This window comes from Oncorhynchus tshawytscha, linkage group LG02 (genome assembly GCF_018296145.1).
Source record: "Oncorhynchus tshawytscha isolate Ot180627B linkage group LG02, Otsh_v2.0, whole genome shotgun sequence".
Classification (NCBI taxonomy): domain Eukaryota; kingdom Metazoa; phylum Chordata; class Actinopteri; order Salmoniformes; family Salmonidae; genus Oncorhynchus; species Oncorhynchus tshawytscha.
Window position 1 is genome coordinate 53,822,307 of NC_056430.1, and position 24,406 is coordinate 53,846,712.

At 41.0% G+C, this 24,406-nt stretch overlaps 1 protein-coding gene across 6 annotated transcripts; it reads right to left on the reverse strand.

Moving 5' to 3' along the window:
* Window positions 1-2,090: 2,090 nt before the first annotated feature.
* Window positions 2,091-24,094, reverse strand: LOC112267100 (ubiquitin-conjugating enzyme E2 C). Of its 6 annotated transcripts, none has more exons than XM_024445181.2 (19): window positions 23,706-24,094; window positions 21,901-21,971; window positions 21,570-21,666; window positions 21,066-21,164; window positions 20,896-20,964; window positions 20,427-20,480; window positions 20,265-20,326; window positions 20,092-20,100; window positions 19,775-19,820; window positions 19,491-19,549; window positions 19,272-19,332; window positions 13,517-13,588; window positions 9,700-9,755; window positions 3,494-3,601; window positions 3,276-3,303; window positions 3,082-3,168; window positions 2,687-2,891; window positions 2,434-2,493; window positions 2,091-2,273 (listed from the first exon to the last, which is right to left on the reverse strand). In XM_024445181.2, exons 1-19 carry the CDS (start codon window positions 23,781-23,783, stop codon window positions 2,236-2,238), a joined length of 1,359 nt encoding a protein of 452 aa, XP_024300949.1. In that variant the 5' UTR covers window positions 23,784-24,094; the 3' UTR covers window positions 2,091-2,235. The 6 variants fall into 6 exon arrangements, with proteins under 6 accessions (XP_024300949.1, XP_024300960.1, XP_024300953.1 ...); XM_024445192.2 differs by lacking the exon at window positions 23,706-24,094 and adding an exon at window positions 22,646-22,770; XM_024445185.2 differs by lacking the exon at window positions 20,092-20,100.
* Between the last annotated feature and the right edge of the window lie 312 nt (window positions 24,095-24,406).

Consider the following 24,406-nt stretch of genomic DNA (forward strand, 5'->3'; position numbering starts at 1 on the left):
TTCAGGGCTATATTGGTTTTATAATAACAATACATTCCCCTGGTTTAGTGAAGTTGTGGGATTTTTAAAATTATTTGTATTTATTACTGTCATTTATTTAGTCTGTACCATGAATAGGCTATGGCTTGACAGCCTTAAAGGTTAGAGATGTGAGCCGGTAACCAGAGGGTTGCCTGATTTTATCCCAAAGATGCTTGGTAGGGATCCTACAGGAAGTGAGCTGGCAGCTGGAGGGTTAATGGCTTCAGTATCCCATATAATACCTAATTTTGTGCACTTTAGATGTGTGTAACCGATGTGAAATGGCTAGATAGTTAGCGGTGGTGCGCACTAATAGCGTTTCAATCGGTGACGTCGTTAACTCTGAGAACTTGTTGTTGATGGGTAATGATCCCTCGTGGGTGACTGTTGTTGATGTGTGCAGAGTCCCTGGTTCGAGCCCAGGTAGGGACGGAAGCAATACTGTTACATAAGGTTGGGTAAAAATAATGTCTGTGTAAATGGACCAATTATGGAAGTATTGTTTTACATTTTGTTGTATGGTTTCTCTGTGCAGGTTCAGATCACAGGAGGTTCTTTATTTGGGGGTGTCGGGCTTGTGATAATGGCTGGAGCAGAAGAGGTGGAAGGGTATCAAATACACCACACACACATAGTTTCCATGTGTTTGATGCCATTCCATTTGCTCCGTTCCAGACATTATGAGCTGTCCTCCCCTCAGCATCCTCCACTGGTTCAGATGAATCATGGCGGAAGTCAATGGATGAGCTCCAGGCTAGGAAGCAGCAGGTCACAGAGTTTGAGGTTGTCCAGCAGGCCCTGAACAAGGTGACTGCCTGTTTCCAAATGGCCACCTCTTTCGGAAGCAACTCGGACGGCAGATTTCTGAGATGGACAAGACCAGAGCACTGGCTTACAGAATCTGCACAGGTAAGGCCACTGCAATGCTGTTGAATGCATGCTTAATGGACCTCAAGATCTGAACCCTTCCATTCAAATTCAGGTTATCTTTTGAAGTGCAACATTTTCAGCCCGTTGGTGTCTATAAAGTGTACAATAATGTAATTGAAAGAACTGTCATTTCAACAGATCAATTACATCTGGAACTGAAACTGCAAGAATGTGTACTTTGGAATTGCATTGAATAGTGTGTACATCATATGCAAATTCCATTCTGTGATTAATGTGTATGTTGTCTCATGATCCAGGTTTGCAGACAGCTGGTACCTCTGACAGAGGGAGAATCTGGACAAGAAAAACCAAGAACAGGTGGGGGGTTCTCCTCACTGGATTATAGAAACACCAACAGGACCTGTCAAAGCCAGTGCTGCAATAGACCTCTTCCACTTGAAACAAAGGAATTACCACTGGCCCCTGGTGAAAACAGGGGCTTCGGAGGGTGGCGTCAGTCCAAGCCCCCCCAAGGCTAGCAGTGGAGTACTGAAGAGGCCTGGGTGGAGGGTGCCCAGTCTCAGAATGAGTGTGACAAGAGATAGTGGTGTCCCAAGATGGTATCATCCTCCAAACTGTTAAATTGACAGGGTGTAATCTTGAGCACTTGGTTACTGAATGTCAGTGATGCAGAGATAAACACATGCTGGCATAAGTCATTTGGCTAATAAAATGACTGGTGGACAATTGTCTTTAGGTAGTCAAAGCTGCATAACACCAGTGTTACACTTAAGGGAAATTGCTTCCATAGCTAGGGCTGACAGTGACTTGTGAAGACCAGAATGGTCAAAAGTTGGTTTGTGAGATGTTAAAGTTTAAAATTACATCTTGAAAAGTACCAGTGGCTTGGCTTTGGCCCCAAGTGTGAGTAAGTCTACCGGAGCCATGGCCCAGTGAGACACGTGTCAGCCCGCATAGATGAGGGAAGAGAAAAGGCACCTTTGTGTAGAGTACTGGTAAATCCTGATGGATATCCAATCTAAATGTACAAGCAGACTTTGAAGGCATTATGAACCATGCAGAGGATAGATGTTTATGGTCATTATATCCACCTTAGTGATATGTCATAAGTATTCAAAAAATATATCTAAATTAAATAAAGCCAAATGTTGATTGGAAAGTAACCAATAGAGCCACAATTAACATACCTAGACATCTTTATTCACATAGAGGTCATACAAAAAAAAATATTGTAGAGACATACCCAGTATTGAAATGTACATAATTAGAAGCATAGAAAAACACATAGAAATAAAACACATGGCAGGATTGTAGGAGCTTGAGTCAGTTCTTGTAGGTTGTGTTCAAATGGGCTTTGAAGGCTAAAAATAAAAATCCTTTGTTTAATACAGTGCAAGTTTGTTTAACATCATACAACTTGACTCATGACACGAGTATTAACTGCGTGGGTCCTAAATTACATATGGGCCCTGGTCAGAAGAAGTGCACCATGTTGGGACACAGACGTGTCCATATACTAACCTTCCTGGTTATCCCAAAGTTCAGCAGCAGCAGTGTTCAATGGACTCTCAATGTTGGGCTCTGAAGACAGAGTGTAGTACAAAGTTAACAAATTGGACAGTGGCACACAAACTCTCCAAACAATAAATAAAACAGGTGACAACTTAGACAGTGATTTGATCACAGAGCACTGTTAAACCTAGTTGGTTGGGTGAGTTCCAGTCAACTTGATGAACTGAGTGCCATTTATTAATTTCTGTGGGAAGTGCCTTACCTCCTAATAAACTCTGGATGGACAGAAGAATGGACCGTACGTCGTACAGGGCTGACCATTTGTCTTTCAAGATATCCAGACAGATGAAGCCCTGATCATCGACGTTGGGGTGAAAACATGGCGTGATGAACTTCACTCGGGGGGCTTTGTACGGGTAGCCACTGGGGAACTCCAACGACAGCTTGTACCTCAGGCCTTCGTAAACCTAAGAGAATGAGCGATGGAAGATTTGTTGTACTGTTTTTGTGCAAAAGCATTTCACAGCAAGCGTTTGAATGTTCAAAGGAGTTAAACCAGAGACCTTGTTCATATGGTATAGGGTTACTGTTCTTAAAATCTGAGCAACTACTGAGGCTGTACTTTTCATGCTGGAGTAGAAAGTAAACACGACCTACTGTTCCCTGAGCTCCGTCTATCGTTCCTATCCACTTAAAAAGGTTGTCAGACTCCGGGAAAGCAGAGATCCCTTTATCTCCAGACATCTACATGAAGAAATAAAACAGCTCTAAAGGAAATAGCAATTTTACAAAATATGTTTATATATCCAATTGTGATTATAAAGAGATGGTCCTACATGGGGAACACTTACCATTAGTGTCATCAGTTCTTGTTGAAGTCTAGGGTGTAAAAAAAGAAGATTCAGAAATGCCCAAACTTTGTACCCGACTAGCCTATGCCCAAATAGTGGCACAAAACAAATGACATAATACTTTTTGGCTCCTCCACTTACATGTTAACGTTATTTTCCTACTAAAGCTGGGAACTAAGATGAGCTTAAATGTAGATGAACAAAACTAAATGTCAAACCTCTTCGTGACTGAGCCCTTTGCTGCACTCCCACCGGTCTCAGTGCCTTTCAGAGCTGCTGTGGACGAGGCGGCTGCAGGGTCCATATTTTGAGAGGCCATACTTCTACTGGAAGAACAATCGAGAGGACGATAATTAGTTGATGTTGGAAACTAAACTACCTTGCTAGTAAACAAATATTAGCTACTTAAACACTCAAGTGCACGGCATTTTGCGTCGCGCCTGCAAGCAACTAACCAGGGTGTTGTCATGACGTTAGTTAGCCATCTAACGTTAGCTGGATTTTTAAGGTGCCTAGTTATCCATTTCAGCTAGCAGGGCATAGCTAACGTTAGACATGTTTGCATTGGCTAACGTAGCCCACATATATCCTGGGCTAGGCATAACACAATTTACCACGGTTAACTAATAACACATGAGGATGTTTGCTAATAATGTTATCTAGCTAGTTAAACATTGTTACAGCGCAAATGCAAGCTATATTAGCTAGCCAGCTAACGGTTAGCGGAGTGTTAACTTGTTGCAGCATAACAGTGCTAACAGGTTGAATGACTTCTTTAGCCAGCTAACGTTAGCTAAATAACCAACTTAAAACAACCAGCCCACCCGCCTCCAACAAAAATAAGACTCAAATGTTGCCATTATGTAACTTGCCTGATGTGTCTGTTCTGTCTTCACCAACTCAGTTTTTCTGCTACTGAGATTTTCAAACTGTGTAGAGATCCCGCCCCCGTTTAAATGTTTTTTTCTCAAAACCGTGTCACCGCTCTGTTTGCGAACATGACCAATCGCAACTTCGTGTTTAAAACAAAGCAAATCCGTAGCAACCAATTAAAAGAATGCGCCTACTAAATACTTCGATGTGATTGGGTGAAAGATCATTCGGAAGTGACAAATTTGCCAAATGGTTGGTCCGAATTCATTTGTACAGGTCTGTGCTATTCGGAATCCTTGGGACGACCCTAATCTTAACCTCTGTCTACCCACTGGTATATGGTAGTGGGGGGCCATGCGCCTGTCACCGATGTCAAATTGTTTTAAATTAATAATTCATTTAATTTAATAGTTCATGACAGTAACCCTTCAAAAAGTTATTTTTTCATAAACCTTTTTTAAATTCCATATATGTATTATTAAGCGAAGTGTTTGTTTATTGGGCTTCGTAGTATGTCTAAACCTACCAGCGTTTTTTTCCCTGCTTTGCCTTTTCTCCTTTTTCTAGTCCTCCTGGTTTTGACCCTTGCCTGTTCTGGACTCTGTACCCGCCTGCCTGACCATTCTGCCTGCCCGAGTGTCATGATAGCAGCTCGGAGGGGGTTTAGCCACATGAACTTTATGATTATTCCATTTAGATCTAGGATCCAAATTCAGTGTGTTTGCCTTGATGTTCATGAAACTCCATGGACCCCTCTTGCACAGTGGAACCCAGAATGATATGCGACCACACTATTCTGCCAGGGACATCCAAACCTGAGTGGCCACCGCAAAGCCCAAGGAGCCTGACTCTCTCTGGAAGTTGCTGTTACCCTGCTTTGGATATTTAGCCTTTATTGACTATTGATTGAGAGGCAGGGCCCGTTCTACAGTAGCTTAGTATGTCAAGGTGGGGCAAGATTTATGTTCACTTTTTTCAATGTTCAATTGATTTGATAACATGTTTTATGCAAATAAATTATATGAATTGATAGTTCACCTCTGTTTTCTTTTATTCTGTAATAGGGTATATTGCAACCATGTGTTTAAGCGAATCAAATCAAAGTGTATTTATGATACAGCGTAGTGTAAGCTACACAATACAATGAAATACCTGCTAGCATGTGCAACTAAAGCACTCCTCGCAAACAGTATAATGATATTAAGCTATACGTATTTGTATTTACATTAGACTATAGCTATACCACGTAGTAGTAGGCCTATTTGACTATACTGCAAATTGTTTGTTCTTGAACTGGCTGAATGGCAGAGCTATCATTCAGCTGTCCTTCAGCATCACAGGCTGGTTCAACTGATTTAACATCATTGCACGATCCTCTGTCACTTATTATAATTATTACAAATAGAATAGTATCACTTCTCACAATGGTGCTGGTGTTCATATAGTAAAGTTGGAACAAAGGTGAATCAATGTCTTGCAAGATAAGAATGATTAATTTGCATTTTACATAACAGAACCCGAATATAATAGCATACGATAGTAGGCCTATAACGTTACTGTTCCACCAAAGACACCTAATTTCTAATGAGATTTTAAGGAGGGTTAGCTGAAGCAGAATAGTGGCTTTTTTTCCCCCTCATGCACCAAAACTAAAGAGCGTGCCACTAGGCAGGATATATGTTTTGATTGGTTGTTTATGGATTAAAATCGAATCTAATACATATGATCTGGAAGTTGGAAGCATATTCCCAACTCATTGAGATCGATCAAATAATTGGCATGCAGATGCAGTTTGGACGTTTCACCTGGAAAACATCAATAATTATCATTCATGATTGACAGTGATGGCCTTTTTTAAAATTAGGTATGCCTAACCTGGTGTTTGATGATATGGAAAATATACAATTTTCTTGAGACAGTATGTGTGAGCAAGCATCCGTAGACGTCGCAATTGGAGGATGCAGTTTATGCATTCTATAATGACAGGCTATTCAATAGTCTACATCTGTCGACACAAAATTTGATAGATGAACTGGTGATGTCATTTACATATTTGTTGGTGCTCCCTAACCTAAAAAAAAAATAGCACTACACCACTGGACAGGAGTAGGCTGAAATTTGCGTGAAGTTGGTCAGAAAAGCCGGGTAAGCTACTGCGTGAGTGTCTACACCGCTAGCTGCAATATTCATAGATAATAATTATCTAGCTAGCTACGGTAGCTAAATGTCTGTCGGATGTAAAGCAAGCAGGATCGTGGCATGTGTCAGAAACAACGCATCTTGGCTAGCTAGCTCACATTAGATCACAATAGCTAGTTTGCAAGCTAGCTAGCTAATATATACAGATGTAACTGTGGTGAAGCCTACTTTCTGAATTAAGCAAAATAGTTGATATTAATAAAATAGGCTGCCATTTAGCTAGCTAGCTACTTAGGCTAATCACTATATTTGAAGCAGTTTGGCTGCAATAACCCTCAATCACAGCTAAGTTATCGACGGCGCTGTAGTGAAGCGGGTTGAGAGTTTCAAGCTCCTCGGTATCCAAATCACTAAGGGTTTAAAATGGTCCACACGCACGCAGTCAGGAGGATGAAAAGGTTAGGCATGGGCCCTCAAATCCTGAAGAAGTTATATAGCTAAATCATTGAGATCATCTTGACTGGCTGCATCACTGTTTGGTATGGCAACAGAACCGCCCTCGATTGCATGGCACTACAGAGGGTGGTGCGGCCAGCCCAGTACATCACTGGGGCCTAACTCCCTGCCATCCAGGACCTCTATATCAGGCGATGTGAAAGGAAGGCCAGGAAAATGATTAAAGACTCCAGCCACCCAAGCCATACACCGTTCTCTCTGCTTCCACACAGCAAACGGTGCATGAAGTCATCTACAAAGATACATTTGAAGTCAGAAGTTTACATACACTTAGGTTAGAGTAATTTAAACTAGTTTTTCAACCACTCCACAAATGTCTTGTTAACAAACCATAGTTTTGGCAAGTCGGTATGGACATCTACTTTGTGGATCACACAAGTAATTTTTCTAACAATTGTTAACAGATTATTTCACTGTATCACAATTCCAGTGGGTCAGAAGTTTACATACACTAAGTTGACTGTGCCTTTAATCAGCTTGGAAAATTCCAGAAAATGTCATGGCTTTAGAAGCTTGATAAGGCTAATTGACATAATTTGAGTCAATTGGGAGGTGTACTTGTGGATGTATATCAAGGCCTACCTTCAAACTCAGTGCCTCTTTGCTTGACATGGAAAAATCAAAAGAACTCAGCCAAGACCCCCCAAAAAATTGTAGACCTCCACAAGTCTGGTTCATCCTTGGGAGCAATTTCCAAACACCTGAAGGTACCGCATTCATCTGTACAAACAATAGTATGCAAGTATAAACATCATGGGACCACACAGCTGTCATACCGCTCAGGAAGGAGACACGTTCTGTCTCCTAGAGATGAACGTACTTTGGTGCGAAAAGTGCAAATGAATCCCAGAACAGCAGCAAAGGACCCTGTGAAGATGCTGGAGGAAACAGGCACAAAAGTATCTATATCCACAGTAAAACAAGTTCTATAGCGACATAACCTGAGAGGTCGCTCAGCAAGGAAGAAGCCACTGCTCCGAAACCGCATTAAAAAGTCAGACTACAGTTTGCAACTGCACATGGGGACAAAGATCATACTTTTTGGAGAAATGTCCTCTGGTCTGATGAAACAAAAATCAAACCGTTTGGCCTTAATGACCATCGTTATGTTTGGAGAGAAAAGGGGGAGGCTTGCAAGCCGAAGAACACCATCCCAACCGTGAAGCACAGGGGTGGCAGCATCATGAGGAAGGAACATTATGTGGATATATTGAAGCAACATCAAGACATCAGTCAGGAAGTTAAAGCTTGGTCGCAAATGGGTCTTCCAAATGAACAAATGACCCCAAGTATACATCCAAAGTTGTGGCAAAATGGCTGAAGGACAACAAAGTCAAGGTATTGGAGTGGCCATCACAAAGCCCTGACCTCAATCCTATAGAACATTTGTGGGCAGAACTGAAAAAGTGTGTGCTAGCAAGGAGGCCTACAAACCTGACACCCTTACACCAGCTGTCAGGAGGAATGGGCCAAAATTCACCCAATTTATTGTGGGAAGCTTGTGGAAGGCTACCTGAAACGTTTGACCCAAGTTAAACAATTTAAAGGCAATGCTACCAAAAACGAATTGAGTGTATGTAAACGTTTGACCCACCGGGAATGTGATGAAAGAAATGAAAGCTGAAATAAATCATTCTCTACTATTATTCTGACATTTTACGTTCTTAAAATCAAGTGATGATCCTAACTGACCTAAGACGGGGAATTTTTACTAGGATTTAATGTCAGGCATTGTGAAAAACTAAGTTTAAATGCATTTGGCTCAGCTAAACTTCCGACTTCAACTGTATATTACGTGATGGTTGATTCACGATTTTGATAGATAAAAAGGACATGGTCTATGCCATGACCAAAACAAAAAATAGCTGTAGTCATTAAAACATTTATTTTGCATAGAAATGACTAACAAATTGATCATCAAGCACCCATATCCTTTTTAAATCATAGTCAACTAATCCGAAAAGACAAAATTAAATACATTCTGCTCTTGAAAGTTTGTAGTAAAAAATAAAATCACAGCAAATGACAAACAAAAGCAACTGACATTGTATAAAATTGAGAATACAGTCTAGTAAATGGGAAAACAAAATCACTGTACAAGAACAATGGAAACTCCTTATATATTCATTATGGGGGGGAATACACCCTCACCCCCAAGAACCGTTCTATTACCAAGGGGCCATAGCCTGCCATAGAGCCCCTTTTAACGTTACAGTACAGTAAGGATAAACAGAAAAAGGGGCACATTTCTTTATCAAAGAACACTGTTCAGTAGTTGTATACAATGACACTGCATCCAAAGCTACACAGGGAGAAAATACATTGGCACTCTTGTCCAGTCTCTCGTGATTTGATATGACAGGAATTCTTTCTGTTCTGTGGTTTTCTAGGCCTGCATCCCAAATGGCACCCTATTCCCTATGTCGTGCACTACTTTTGACCATGGCCTACAGTATATTGCTCTGGTCAAAAGTTGTGCACTATATGGGGAATATGGTGCCATAGCGACACAAAATAGGATTTTATTCCTTCCCTGCACACAAAGTACAATTTTATTCCTTCCCCGAACTCTGGACCTCCATGGCTTTCTGCATCTTCTCAATCATCCACCCAGGAACAGTAAAAGGCTTTAATTCAATTGGGGTCATTTTTAGGTCGGGGCAATCTCTGGAAAAAATATCAAATAAACAATACACAACAAAATCATAATCTCATCATGACACCAGTGTAACACCCATTGGGCTTGATTTAGCCTGTTTGAGCTGTAGGCTATGGCCAACTCATCTGGGGCGACCAGTGCCTGGTTTAAGAAGTGAATAGCCATCGGAGATACTCAGTTCAATGACAGATTGACACTTACTGGATAACATGGGGACCAACAAAATGTTTTCCTTACTTGTAATCGTCACTCAGAGAAAGGTCCTGGACGTCCTCTTCAATAAGGAGATAGGCCTATGTTGGAGGAAATTATAGTTGAAATGATTAATTATGTATACATTTCTTTAAGAACCATTTCTTTTAATACTATTGCGTTATGGTATGAAATGTATGGGTTCTTGGTTAAGCTGTTACTGAAAATGTAAGTAGAACGAATTGTCTGTACCTTGCGGGTTTAAGGGAGAAAGGAGGGCATATATCTTTTCAGACAGATAAGAATGTTTGTTTGAGGTTCCATTAGTAGAGAAAAGTATATCTTTTAGACAGGTTGGAATGTTTGTTTTATGAGGGGAGTAGAAGAAGATCTCCAGACCTGAAGACACTGCGCTATTGTGGGGATCGGAGAGAGTGTGTGAAACTGATGACGTCATTTTATGTTCTCTCTTTAAAATCAAATGCTCTTTGTATTTTGGGTCTGTACTCACTTGAATTAAACGCCATTACCTGACTTTTAAGACTGGTCTCGATCTATTTCATGCATAATTAATAAATTTACAACTTATTAATGAAAGAGTGCAAATTTGGTTTTGGCTACAAAACATATAGGAATTTAGAATTCCTCTAACAGCCTATAAAATCATAAAATGTTCAGATTAGCTTACATTTTGTTAATACATTTAGCAAATCAAACTTGTCTTTAAACTTACAATATGTAGAAATCGCTCCGCCATTACCTGGTTGCTATATACTCATGTTCACCTAATTTCAGTTTGTGACTAAATAAGCAACACTGTAGAGAATCATACAAATCTAAACAACAAATAACTTTTCAATAAGTAAAAATATTGTTTGAAGCTAGTGTTTACAAAGCAGAAAAGTGAAGCTTAAAATAACTGTTCTGTGAAAATCTCACTTTTAAATGTTCATATTCTGTTAACACATACCCAAATAATGTTGTTGATTCACGCTATACTCATGCAGCCAATGAATTAATAAAAAATTTTAAAAAACATATATATATATATATATATAAAAATATATATATATATATATATTAAAAAAACTTCAATAACCCCATTTCAAACTTGTATCTCACAGACCGTTTTAAAAAATGCTTGCAATTTCCTCATAGAGAATGATGTCATACTCCTGAGGAGGATGAGCTGGCCAATCAGCGGTCTAGAGGAGGATGATTGGGCCAACCAGCAGTCTGCTCATATTCATATTTGTAATGACCAGTATACGTCCACAGCATTCGGTTGTGTATACGCCCACATCATTCCAGCACAGAAAAGCATCTTAACATACTAAATTACTATAAACCCAGCAGTGTTGCAGTTCTTGACACACTCAAACCAGTGCACCTACTACCATATCCTGGAAGTAGGTCCCAAATCGCTCTTCCAAGCATTGGAGGTGAGCAGTCATTACTCGAGTGGGACACTTACTGATGCTGTTTTCTGTTAGAAACATGCACAGCCAAGGGAAGGTGGCATAGTTCGCTTTCTCCAATAATAATTATTTCCTCTGAATCCACTGATTTGGTCACATATGTAGATTGCTTGCATTAAGTTCGTTCAGTTTCCCAAATACCTGTATGTCTTATAGTCAATGAGACATTCTTTTCATTATACAGAAAGTCAACCAAGTCTGTTTTAAAAAAAAAATTTTTAACATCTAATTAACTTTTGTTTGTGCTTTTCTTATTAACACATTTCTGTGTTCTATTCATGTGCTGTTCTATAAACCAATTTCTGTGTTCATGCAAGTGGCTGACTGTACAAATCCTCACTATCAGTAGCTGCAATTTGGCAGTACGCCCAGACCTGGTTTTGAGAAAGAACAAAATAAATCTCAGTTTCAATGTCTCAGCTTAGAGAGAAGAAGCATCGTGAGATATTGGTCTGTCACACGAATTAAACAAAATGGTAATGATTCATGAATTATGGATCAGCAGTCCCAGCAGTTGTCTTGTATACAGAAAAGTTACATTTGTATGATTTAGCATAATTCATGAATCATTACCATATGACTTTGTGAAAAGAATTCCCCAACATGTATAGCGAACAAAAGTCAATGCATGGGCATCTCAGCCCTCACAGCTAACGTGCATTTGGAGAACTAAACTTCTTGGATATAGGGGGCGCTCTTTTAATTTATGGATAAAAAAACGTGCCCGTTTTAAACTCAATATTTTGTCACAAAAAGATGCTCGACTATGCATATAATTTCCAATAATTTAATATAATATAATTTCCAAATTAGCTTTGGAAAGAAAACACTCTAAGGTTTCCAAAACTGCAAAGATATTATCTGTGAGTGCCACAGAACTCATGCTACAGGCGAAACCAAGATGAAACTTCAACCAGGAAATGGGCAGAATTTTTGAATCTCTGTTTCCCATTGTCTCCTTATATGGCTGTGAATGCGCCGGGAATGAGCCTGCCCTTTCTATCGTTTCTCCAAGGTGTCTGCAGCATTGTGACGTATTTGTAAGCATATCATTGGAAGATTGGCCATAAGAGACTACATTTACCAGGGGTCTGCCCGGTGTCCTTTGTCTAAATTGGTGCACAATCTACAAGCTGCACGCAGTCATCCAGTGATTGAGAGGAGAGAGGAGGCTTTCAACGAATGATATATCATGAAGAGATATGTGAAAAACACCTTGAGGATTGATTCTAAACAACGTTTACCATGTTTCAGTCGATATTATGGAGTTAATTTGGAAAAAAGTTTGGCGTTTTGAAGACTGAATTTTCGTTTTTTTTGGTAGCCAAACGTGACGCACCAAACGGAGCAATTTCTCAAACAAATAATCTTTCAGGAAAAACTGAGCATCTCCTCATTGAAAACATCTGAAGTTCTTCAAAGGTAATGATTTTATTTGAATGATTTTCTGGTTTTTGTGAAAATGTTGCCTGCTGATGCTAACGCTAAATGCTACGCTAGCTGCGCTAGCTGTTACACAAATGCTTGTTTTGCTATGGTTGAGAAGCATATTTTGAAAATCTAAGATGACAGTGTTGTTAACAAAAGGCTACGCTTGAGAGCTAGCATATTAATTTCATTTCATTTGCGATTTTCATGAATAGTTAACGTTGCGTTATGGTAATGAGCTTGAGGCTGTATTCACGATCCCGGATCCGGGATGGCTCGACGCAAGAAGTTAAACTGGGGAGTTTGAGTCGTTCATTCAGTTTCCTCTTGATTGCTAGCAATAGCATAAATTCTTTGATTAACAGTGTTATCTGACAAAGGAATTAATGTGAGTTTCTGTGCCTCCCTACACATTGTTTTCACCATATCAATTGCAGCCGGTAATGTCAAAGTCTCTGCAATAGTGTGTGGTTTCATAGCGCAGGAATGATTCAAGTGCGGCCTTTTCCTATGATCACTCTGGTTGAAATGGATCTTTTAGAGTTGAATCATTTTCAAAAAGGGTCGCGACCTCTAGTTTGGGAACCGCTGGTCTTACCCATTCACCCTCAATGACACACATACACAATCCATGTCTCAAAGCTTAAAAATCCTTCTTTAACCCATCTCCTCCCCTTCATCTTACACCGATTGTAGTAGATTTAACTGGTGACGTCAACAAGGGATAATAGCCTTCACCTGGATTGACCTGGTCAGTGTGTCATAGAAAGAGCAGGTCCTTAATGGTTTGTACACACAGTGTATAACTCACATTTGGATGTGAATTTGGTAGGGTAGTCCACAAAGCCCTGTTTGTCCTTCAGCCAGCTTTGCATGACAAAGAACATGACAGAGGAGTTTGGCTAAAGCACAAAGATATCTGCAACCAGGTTAGAGTTTTTGTACAGAGCTCTTACCATCTTTCCACCTGTGGCTCTCATATGCTGTCTCTCTGCCAACCAGTGTTTGTCCTGAGCATCAGCCGCATACTGAAAAAAACACACAGTATTATTACTTTATGTAAGCTTTGTGATGGTTTATGGGTACTGGTTGTCTCACTCACAGGTTGGTTAGCATAACAGAGCAGTGATGCAACCGTCGTCGCACATGGCCATTCCTGTTCCATATCTTTGACTTTTAGATGTTATTGTATGTGCTACTGCAATTCAGTTTTTTAGCTCCCAATGTACACATGAATCAAGAGGTCATCCACTTGGTCAATTCATGTCAGCGTCACAAAACCTTGAGGCCAGGGTCATTTTTATAGGAGGTTCTAATAGGTGAACATTTTTGTTAGTACTAAAGACAGGCATAAAGGACGAGAGCGACGTTGAGATCATAGCAATAGAATGTTGAGGCATGATTAGAATGTTGATTACTTTCTATGATGACATAGATCATAGAAATTCTGCTCGTCGTTCCAATTTATCCCAAAGTTGTTTGATGTGGTTGAGGTCTGGGCTCTGTGCAGGCCAGTCAAGTGCTTCCACACCGATTCCCCCCCCCCAAAATTCTGTATGGACCTCGCTTTGTGCTCGGGGGCATTATCATGCTGAAACAGTAAAGGACCTTCAAACGATTGCCACAAAGTTGGAAGCACAGAATCGTCAAATGTAATTGTATGCTGTTAAGATTTCCCTTCACTGGAACTAAGGGGCCAACCTCGGACCGTGGAAAATCGCCCCAGACCATTATTTCTCATCCACCAAACTTTACAGTTGGCACTACGCAGTTGGTCAGGTAGAGCTCTCCTGGCATCCGCCAAACCCAGATTCATCCGTCGGACTGCCAGACGGTGAAGCGTGATTCATCATTACAGAGAACATGTTTCCACTGCTCCAGAGTCCAATATCGGCAAGCTTTACACCACTCCAGCCGACACTTGGCATGAAGCTCTGACAAACAGTTATTGTGCCGATGTTGCTTCCAGAGGCAGTTTGGAACTCGGTATTGAGTGTTGTAACCAAGGACAGATGATTTTTACACGCTTCAGCACTCTGCAGTCCCGTTCTGTGAGGCCTACCACTTCACGGCTGAGCCGTTGTTGCTCCAAGACGTTTCCACTTCACAATAACAGCAATTACATTAGACCGGGCCAGGGAATACATTTGACCAGCTGGCTTGTTGGAAAGGTGGCATCCTATGACAGTGCCACATTGAAAGTCAATGAGCCCTTCAGTAAGGCCAGTCTACTGCCAATGTTTGTCTATGGAGATTGCATGGCTGTATAAGCAAACAGCAAAATGTATAAACAAACAGCTGGTGGCAGGGCTTTCGCCTATAGAGCTCAATTTTTATGGAACGGTCTGCCGATCCATGTGAGACTCAGACTCGGTCTCAATCTTTACTAAAGACTCATCTCTTCAGTAGGTCCTATGATTGAGTGTAGTCTGGCCCAAGGGTGCGAATGTGAACGGCAAGGCACTGTAGTGACGAACCACCCTTGCGGTCTCTGCCTGGCCGGCTCCCCTCTCTCCACTCTCATTCTCGGACCCTATGACGGGGGTTGAGTCACTGGCTTGCCAGTGCTCTCCCATGCCGTCCCTAGGAGGGGTGCATCACGTCGTGCCAGGCTTTTCGCTATACTCGACGTGATTTTTCTGTCTGGTTTTGCATCCTCTCGGGCTTGTGTGGTGGGGGAGATCCTCGTGGGCTATACTCCGCCTTGTCTCAGGGTAGTAAGTTGGTGGTTTGTTGATATCCCTCTAGTGGTGTGGGGGCTGTGCTTTGGAAAAGTGGATGGGGTTATATCCTGCCTAGTTGGCCCTGTCTGGGGGTATCGTTGAACAGGGCCACAGTGTCCCCTGACCTCCCCTGTCTCGTGTAGGGTTGCACATTTTGGGGAATATTCAGAGGTTGAACATTTCCGTGGGAATATTTGAAAATGAATACCATATAAAATGTAGATTTTTTTGCATTGGATATATTTACCATATCATATGGAGACAAACACACATTTTACCTTGTCATAAGTAGACAATTGTAAATTATTAAATCCTTCCAATAGAAATAAAAAAAATATTTAGTTACAAATTGAACTTTAATTAAATGAGTTGACTTTTCACATTGGATGATTTCAGTGAACAACAAAAAAATGAGAATATTGAATAATCACCAATGATCCATCACATCTCCCAAAAACGTTTTCAACATACATCTGTAAAATGATAGTCTAGAAACTGAAGCTTTGGTTGTCATCCTCTCAGGCTTCCATGTCTTCTCCCTGGACTTCCTCAATGGCCACCTCTTGAACATCAGACTGAGGCCTCATTTTCACTGTCACTTTCCAACCTTGTTGAGGATGGCTTGTTGTCAGCCTCAAAATGCCTCCAATTTGCCTGGATGGCCACCAATTTTTCAAACCTTGTATTGGTCAGCCTGTTGCGTGCTTTGATGTGTGTGTTCCCAAACAAGGACCAGTTGCGCTCCGAGGTGGCTGATGTTGGTGGGATTTGGAGGAGGATGGAGACAGGGGAAAGAAGTCCCTTCCACCAGGTGGACGATGAGATATGTTGGCATGACTGCCATATTGCATCTCCATCCCAAAGCCCTTGCTTGGAAGTGTACTTCTCCAGGCTGCCAAGAACCTTGCCCTCATCCAGGCCAAGGTGGCGAGACACGGGAGTGATGACACCATATCTCTGCATCAGACAGGATGCTACTGCCAGCATACTTGGGGTCTAACATGTACGCTGCTGCGTGTATGGGCTTCTGGCAGAAGTCTTCACGCTTTTTGATGTATTTCAGAATTGCAGTTTCCTGCTTGGAGCAACAACGAAAAAGGGACGTTTCAATCTTGACATGACCCTCCAGCATGACAACGCCACCAGCCATACTGCTTGTTCTGTGTGCGATTTCCTGCAAGACAGGAATGTCAGTGTTCTGCCTTGGCTAGCAAAGAGCCCGGATCTCAATCCCATTGAGCACGTCTGGGACCTGTTGGTTCAGAGGTTGTTGGCTAGGGCCATTCCCCCCAAAAATGTCTGGGAACTTGCAGGTGCCTTGGTGGAAGAGTGGGGTAACATCTCACAGCAAGAACTGGCATATCTGTCGCAGTCCATGAGGAGGACATGCACTGCAGTACTTAACGCAGCTGGTGGCCACACCAGATACTGACTGTTACTTTTGTTCAGGGACACATTATTCCATTTCTGTTTGTCACATGTCTGTGGAACTTGTTCAGTTTATGTCTCAGTTGTTGAATCGTACGTTCATACAAATATTTACAAGTTAAGTTTGCTGAAAATAAACACAATTGACAGTGAGAGGACATTTCTTTTTTTGCTGAGTTTAGTCTATGTGCTGGGGGCTAAGGTCAGTCTGTCCTACCCGGTGTAATTATCCTGTCTTATCTGGTGTCCAGTGTGATCTTAAGTATGCTCCCTCAAATTCTCCCACATCTCTTACTTTCTCCCCTCTCGAAAGACCTGAGCCCTAGGGCTCAGGACTATCTGGCCTGATGACTCCTGGCTGTCCCCATCCCACCTGCTCATGCTGCTGATCCAGTTTCTGCTGTTCTGTCTGAGGCTATGGAACCCTGACCTGTTCACTGGACATGCTACCTTATCCCAGATCTGCTGTTTCAACCCAGCCTCTCCCTCTACTCCCGCACCCGCAGTCTTGACCTCTGAATGCTCAGCTATGAAAAGACAACTGACATTTACTCCTGAGGTCAGGCTGACCTGTTTATTTATTTTACCTTTATTTAACTAGGCAAGTTAAGAACACATTTTTATTTTCAATGACGGCCTAGGAACAGTTGGTTAACTGCCTTGTTCAGGGGCAGAAGGACAGATTTGTACCTTGTCAGCTCGGGGATTCAATCGTGCAACCTTTCGGTTACTAGTCCAACGCTCTAACCACTAGGCTACCTCCCGACCCTGTTGCACCCTCTATAGTCATTGTGATTATTATTGGACCCTGTTGGTCATCTAAGAACATCTTGGCCATGTACTGTTATAATGTCCACCCGGCACAGCCAGAAGAGGACTGACCACCCCCTCAGAGCCTGGTTCCTCTAGGTTTCTTCCTAGGTTCCTACCCTTCTAGTGAGTTTTTCCTAGCCACCATGCTTCTACATCTGTATTGCTTGCACTTTGAGGTTTTAGGCTAGGTTTCTGTATCAGCACTTTGTGACATCTGCTGATGTAAAAAGTGCTTTATAAATACATTTGATTGATCAATTGAAAATAGTGACATGAGGAATAAATAGTGAATAAAAATAACATGGCTATACACAGGGAATACCAGTACCGAGTTGATGTGCAGGGGTACGAGGTAATTGAGGTAGCTATGTAGTGCGAGTAGGGTGTAGAGTAGGGTGACTACGCAACAGGATAGATAATAGAATGAGCTGTAGCAGCAGCGTATGTGGCAAGTGTTAAAAACTGTGTGGTTTCAGTATAGATGAGTGGGTGTATGTAATGTGTGCTGTCATTGTAAATATGTGTGAGTGTTTGGGTAGAGACCTGTGTGGGTGCATAGTCAGAAAAAAAAGAGAAAAAAAAGCTTGTCACTTGAATCTTGCGCCAAACAAAGACTTGTCTATTACTAAACTGTATTGAAATACCTGTAACTGAAGTAAACAACCTGTTGCCATATCCAAGGACATCAGTTATTATTCGTAAAACTAAGCAAGAACTGTCTTCTTGCTTTCCTGATAACTTAGTTTTCACTACAACCAACAAATTTAAGATAAATAGTTTTTACCCAACCTCTAACATTTTGTGACTGTCCAAATATAACAACAAATGATGCTTTGATGAATCCCAGATTATCCTGATTTACAAGGGAATGGGGCACATTCTGAAATGCATTAATGTGGACAACCCCGATGAGTGATGTTATTTTACATTTAATCTTGAATTTGAAGAGTTTCATAAACCAGTTGTGATCAAAAACTACTCAAGACTCTGTCCCAGAAAGTCCATGACTCCTTAAGGGATGAGAAAGACTTGGCAAACACTCCCTTTTTGGGAGAGACTGTTGTAGATGTTGAGTCTACCTTAGTGGAACAAATAAGCCAGGGCTTCTGTTCCACTGAATCCATTTCTGATGCATTGACCAATGAAAGCAGCAAGGAGGATAACGTAACTGTTGAGGTCAGTAAAAGTTTCTGTTCAATGCACAGTCATCCTATGGATCCCGGAGGAGACTACCATGCAACAGACCGCTGCTGTTGCATGGTAGTGTGCTTATGAAGTGCAATGTAGTGTGCTTATGAAGAAGAGAACACCTTTCCTCTGACCAATACCAAATCATGGTCCAACTACATAACCCATCAAGCAAGAGACATAGTAGACCTTGGCTTGCTGGACGGCCTTTTTGCATTTGATTAGGACCACTGCCCAGATGTCCAAAGGGTGGTTTCTGAGCTATATGCCCATAGGAGATCTGTAATGGGATCCCTTAGTACATAAAAAAAGGGAGGATCCTGCCAATATACATAGATTTTGATTCTAGACATAGAACATATTTATCATAACATTTTTAAATATGTCATGTTCTCTGAACGTATTATAAATAAACAGTCTGGAAAATATTTTAGTAGATGCTTCTTTCATTGCTCTTATTTTGTCCCAAAATACATTTGGGATCATGCAGTAGGTTAGATTTGGAGCCAGATCTGTATGTTTGATATACAACCAAATGTACATCACGAGAGAGATTTACCTTGAAGAGTTCAGCATGTTTGATGTAAATCCTTCCTCTGGTGCCGCCCATTCCTAAAGCCCTACAGATAAGCAGGGATTTGGATATTCATTAGAAACAATGCAGTCAAATATACAGTTGGACATTCAGCCCACACTCCATGTAACTCAATGTCATCATCTTTCTATTTTTTTGTGAGTCAATTGAACATTGTTAATACTCCCCTTAATTTCCACTTACTTGTTTGCCCTGGACCCAAGAACAAATGTGCTTCCTTCATTCAGTCTGGAAGGGTCCCACTGTAGAATATAAAACGTATTGTATAGAGAAAATGAATTATACTCAAATTCATGGGACATAACGCAAACAAACTACATACTTTTCATCTTAATGTCATCCAAAAAAGGACAGTGCTTTTGAAATATTAGAATGCACGAGGGAAAATAGTTATAGTTTCACGGTAATCGATCGATGACTATTGGATTTAGCCATTATCACGTAATAAATAAATGCAATAAACTCACCTTTGGTCCCTCACGCTTTACGGACTCCAATGTCTTGGGCTTGGGCCTACAGAGGGGGGGGGGGGACACTGGGTGAACGTGCATATGAATCATGGCATTTTACAGCATAAATGTTTGAATATTCATTTTAAGCTAGATTTACATTGCTGAGATCCAGGGCGACAGGTAGCCTAGAGGTTAACGCATTGGGTCAGTAACCGAAAGGTTGCTAGATCGAATCCCCAAGCTGACAGGGTAAAAATCTGCCGTTCTGCCCTTGAACAAGGTAGTTAACCCACTGTTCCTAGGCCGTCATTGTAAATAAGAATTTGTCTTACCTGACTTGCCTAGTTAAATAAAAACACAAAATTACCATCACTATTATGTGAATTTGAGTATGAGCATTCATGAATCAGTGCTTTAACTTGTATTTTGCATAGGTTGACAAAGAAAACACCTTCACTGGCAGCAAGGTGAAATCATGTCTTGTCGAACAGGAGCACATACTCACACATTGCTATATGTAACAGGTTTGTCGTAAGAACCGACAGGAGCGGTTGGGCGTCCTTTCCGCTGTAAAAAGAATAATTTCCATATTGTCAGTTACTCTGGGTATGTTTATTATTTTTAATGAAGTCTAAAAGTTTATTTCAACAAGGGCAGACTAGTTTACCTTTTTTGGAACAGGGCTGGCCCTCTGGCTGGACTCATCCTCCAGTTTCACCCGCTGTAAGAAAATAGACATTGTTGCTGAGATGAAAGTGACAGCGTTCTCTCTACTTTCCTTCCAAGAACTCCATTTATGATTTTGGAGCAATAAGACTAATGCAATGAGTAAATCACTCATTCATACTTCCAGCCAGCATCCTCACTTTCAAATAACAACATAACTGTTTGGAAGCGTGAATCAGTGTATCATGTTCACATTAAAACAACTTAATTTATATGAGACTTGGGCTCCATCTACATAAGTCCTTCTGCAATATCTTGTCTCCTCGCCTCCTTTCAACCATATTGGAGGAGAAGTTTCAAGGCCCTCCCCTCAGTCCTTCTCCTCTAATGCACTTTGAGGTGAGAAATCGAGGAAAGATGGATGGAGAAAAAGCCATTGTTCTCTAGACTAATTTAAAATCTTCCTTTACTTTGAATGGAAGCTCAGGCCCTGGTCTTGCCACTGCTGCTTTCTCCCCATCTGAGAAGATCTGTTTGGCCTGACAAGGGACAGGAAATGAATATTACTCATAGATGTCTCTGTGTGTTAAACACAATCTACACAGAGATACTTCTTAAATACATTTAGCTGATTTCTTACATTTTCTAGGCAGTTTCTGCAGGCTTCTCGGATCAGCTGGTCAGTCTGCACGTTGTCTCCAACGTTCTCCTTGACATTGCTGGCTGCTTTCTCAAAGAACTGCGGTAAAGAAAGTCAAACTACGAAGACTGCTCTCAACAGAAGAAAGTAGTCACATTTCAGAGACAAATAAATGCCAAAGTATGAGCATATCAAAGGCAAAGTAGTGACAATTTGTTTACATTTCAGATTTGTTTGGGGTGTAAAACCATTTCGTGCTCTCGTTAAATCATATGAAAAGGTACTATGAAAAATGCCTAATAAAAAGCATGTTCAATTTGTAAGCTGTGTTGAGTAAGGATTTCAAATTTGATTAAATCCCTCGAGTATTACGATAGTTGAAGTTATGAGTAAACAAATGCATGTACTGGGAGTATGCACTGTGTGGAGATATTCACATAGCAATGGGATAATCACCATTTAAAATGCATGGAATTTGGAAGAAAATATATCCAGCAGACTTACCTTCATGTATTTTCTGAAGACTCCCATAATGTCCTCGTTGAAGCTGGGCTGCAGAACCGTTCGGAGGAGGTCCATGGATATAACAGGATCTGTGTAGCTAGATGAACAATGATAGTGAATAGATTAGCTATATTACATCTTTTGGAAAATCTGTCTGGAAAGTCATTCTCACAAAACAAATCAGTTTTAGCTCTGTACTAAAAATACTATATCTTAAACTTGACTGCTGACATGTACAATACTTGGTATTGTATTACTATTAAGTGGACTAATTAACAAAATACTCAGATGTGTTTGAGTGAACTATCCCTTTAACAGTCAGTCAACTTACCTCACGGTCATCTGTGAGCGTCTGCCCCTGCGATGGACCTGTCTGTGTTTTATCATGATGTTCCATGGATTCTGGAAGAAGAGGCAAAGGATGCACAGAGTCAGCAATAAAACACCAGAATAGAGACATTTTAATTGAGTGAGGCGTCAAAGAGGACAACTGGCCCGCCCGGCTTCAGTTATGTTATAATTCAAAAACACTGAACTCTAAGCAATAAGGCACCTCAGGGGTTTGTGGTATATCCCCGAGGTGCCTTATTGCTTAATTAGAACAGCCCTTAGCTGTGGTATATTCGCAATATACAACAAACCCCTGTTGTGCCTTATCGCTATTATAAACTGGTTACAATGTAATTAGAGCAGTAAAAAAATCTAATGTTTTGTCATACCTGTGGTATATAGTCTATTATAAACTGGGTGGTTCTGAACCCTGAATGCTGATTGGCTGACAGCCGTGGTATATCAGACTGTATACCAAGGGGTATGACAAAACATTATTTTTACTGCTCTAATTACATTGGTAACCAGTTTATAATAGCAACAAGGCACGCGTTACGTCGTGACTCAGAACAGCCACACCCCCTTGTGCCTTATTGCTTAAATATACAACAGCTTTCAGACAATCAGCATTCAGGGCTTGAACGCCCAGTTTATAAATACATTTGACAAATACATTTGACAACTACTGCAAAACTTCTGCTGTGCACACACTACACGACTTAAAATCTTAACTTTGACGTGCTCACATTTTCTGATTTCCTTCACCCAAATCTTTCATTCCGTCCATTCTTAACCACAGGACGTGGGTGCTAACGTTACACGATTATTAATTCCCTCGTTGTTCCTGCCCTGAGTTTGTTGGTTGTCGTAAGGAAAAATATGCCGACACTGAAACAGTGAGCTGCATTATGTGCAGATGTATACTTTTTGTTAAAAAATTTTTTTTAAAGAGACAGACGCAGAAAATTGACTTAATATGAAATAATCTTTTTGGTTTATGTCATGGCAGGACGCTACATTTGTAGGCCAATATTGAAAGATTTAATTTAGCATAGCCCGAGTGAGGACAGATTTCACTTAAGGACCAATGAAATGGTCTAAACAAAAACAACGATCCGCTCGACAGGGGCACCGGGCCATGTAAAACGAACTTGCACATTGCGAAGGCAGCCGCGTTCTCTCCACAACTCCACCCACGTTGATGCCTTCATCTTCGCCATCATTGTTTTGGTCTCACATGCGGAATGCTCATTGCCTAATTCTACAGTAGTCCTTTCCCAATCGCTTCGTAGCACTGCTCATACTACAAGATGCACGACCAACATTTCTGAAATGTCAGAAAATTATCGGGACATCCGACAGGGGTCTGGAGAACGGAACACTCATCATTGGTGCGTCCCTGACCCGCTCAAAACTACGCTAGTCCCGATGTACTGATCCTAGCCCAAATTCATAGGATTTCACCCAGATTATGAAATCTCGTCTGGGACGGCAAAAACGTATGGCGTACACCCGGCCTATAGACTGTTGAAATGACAATCGCAAAACACAATTGCCTCGCTTCAACGCAAAAATTAAGGAATGAGCTCAAACTGTCAATCTGCGATAGCTAGCTGTCATTGACAGATGAGAGATGCTAATTTAAGGACTATCAGTTGTCCACTTTCACTGACAAATACAAAACTAGTCCTTTTAAATATCAGTTGTGCACTTTATCGTAACATGACTGTGTAATCACAGTTCGTAAGCAATCACAGTTCGTAAGAAAGTATTATGTTATGGAATTTGTAGATGCGTAGCGCTCACCATAGTTTGTATGGGCGGCTGTTCAACAGCATCTTGTTGAAGCCAATCCCTCCGTCCCTCACTTCGATGAGCACCCATTTAGCAAGTATTAATTTGAAGACAACAGTCTGGGGTGTGATGATTGAATAGATCCTCGCGGTAGCTCGCGACCAGGAAAACTATTTTCCGTCTCGACGCTTTTGCAGAAGTGGGCAATTGTCAAATTGCGAATAGATCTTAAATATATTTGTACAAAATAAGACTTGGTTTTCTAAATGCGTGCTGTCAAATTACTTCTTTGAGTAACTTTACAGAATATTCCAGCAATCAAAAGCAACAGTCTCATTTTCTAACCACACAACTGTTCTTTGACAGACGATGTTGTTTCTAGAAACCAAAACGAACATATGACTGCCATCTATTGTACGGGAGGTACCAAAATGTATTCAGCGCACGCGTAAAAGCGTGTCCGTGTGACGAAAGCTTATGAACCATTACAGCCGCCATCTTTGTAGGGGCTTTCAGCAGCAATTTGACTATCATCAAACATTGGAATATACTGACTATTCCGTGTTGCTATCAGCATACTGGCTTGTAGTTACTAGCATGACAGTATACGTTTTTATTTCCCCAAAGTAATATCACAGAATGAGCCAGATGTTTCCCCGGATATATAAATATGAAGCATCCCTTTGGCGTTTCCACTCACCACCAAATATGGT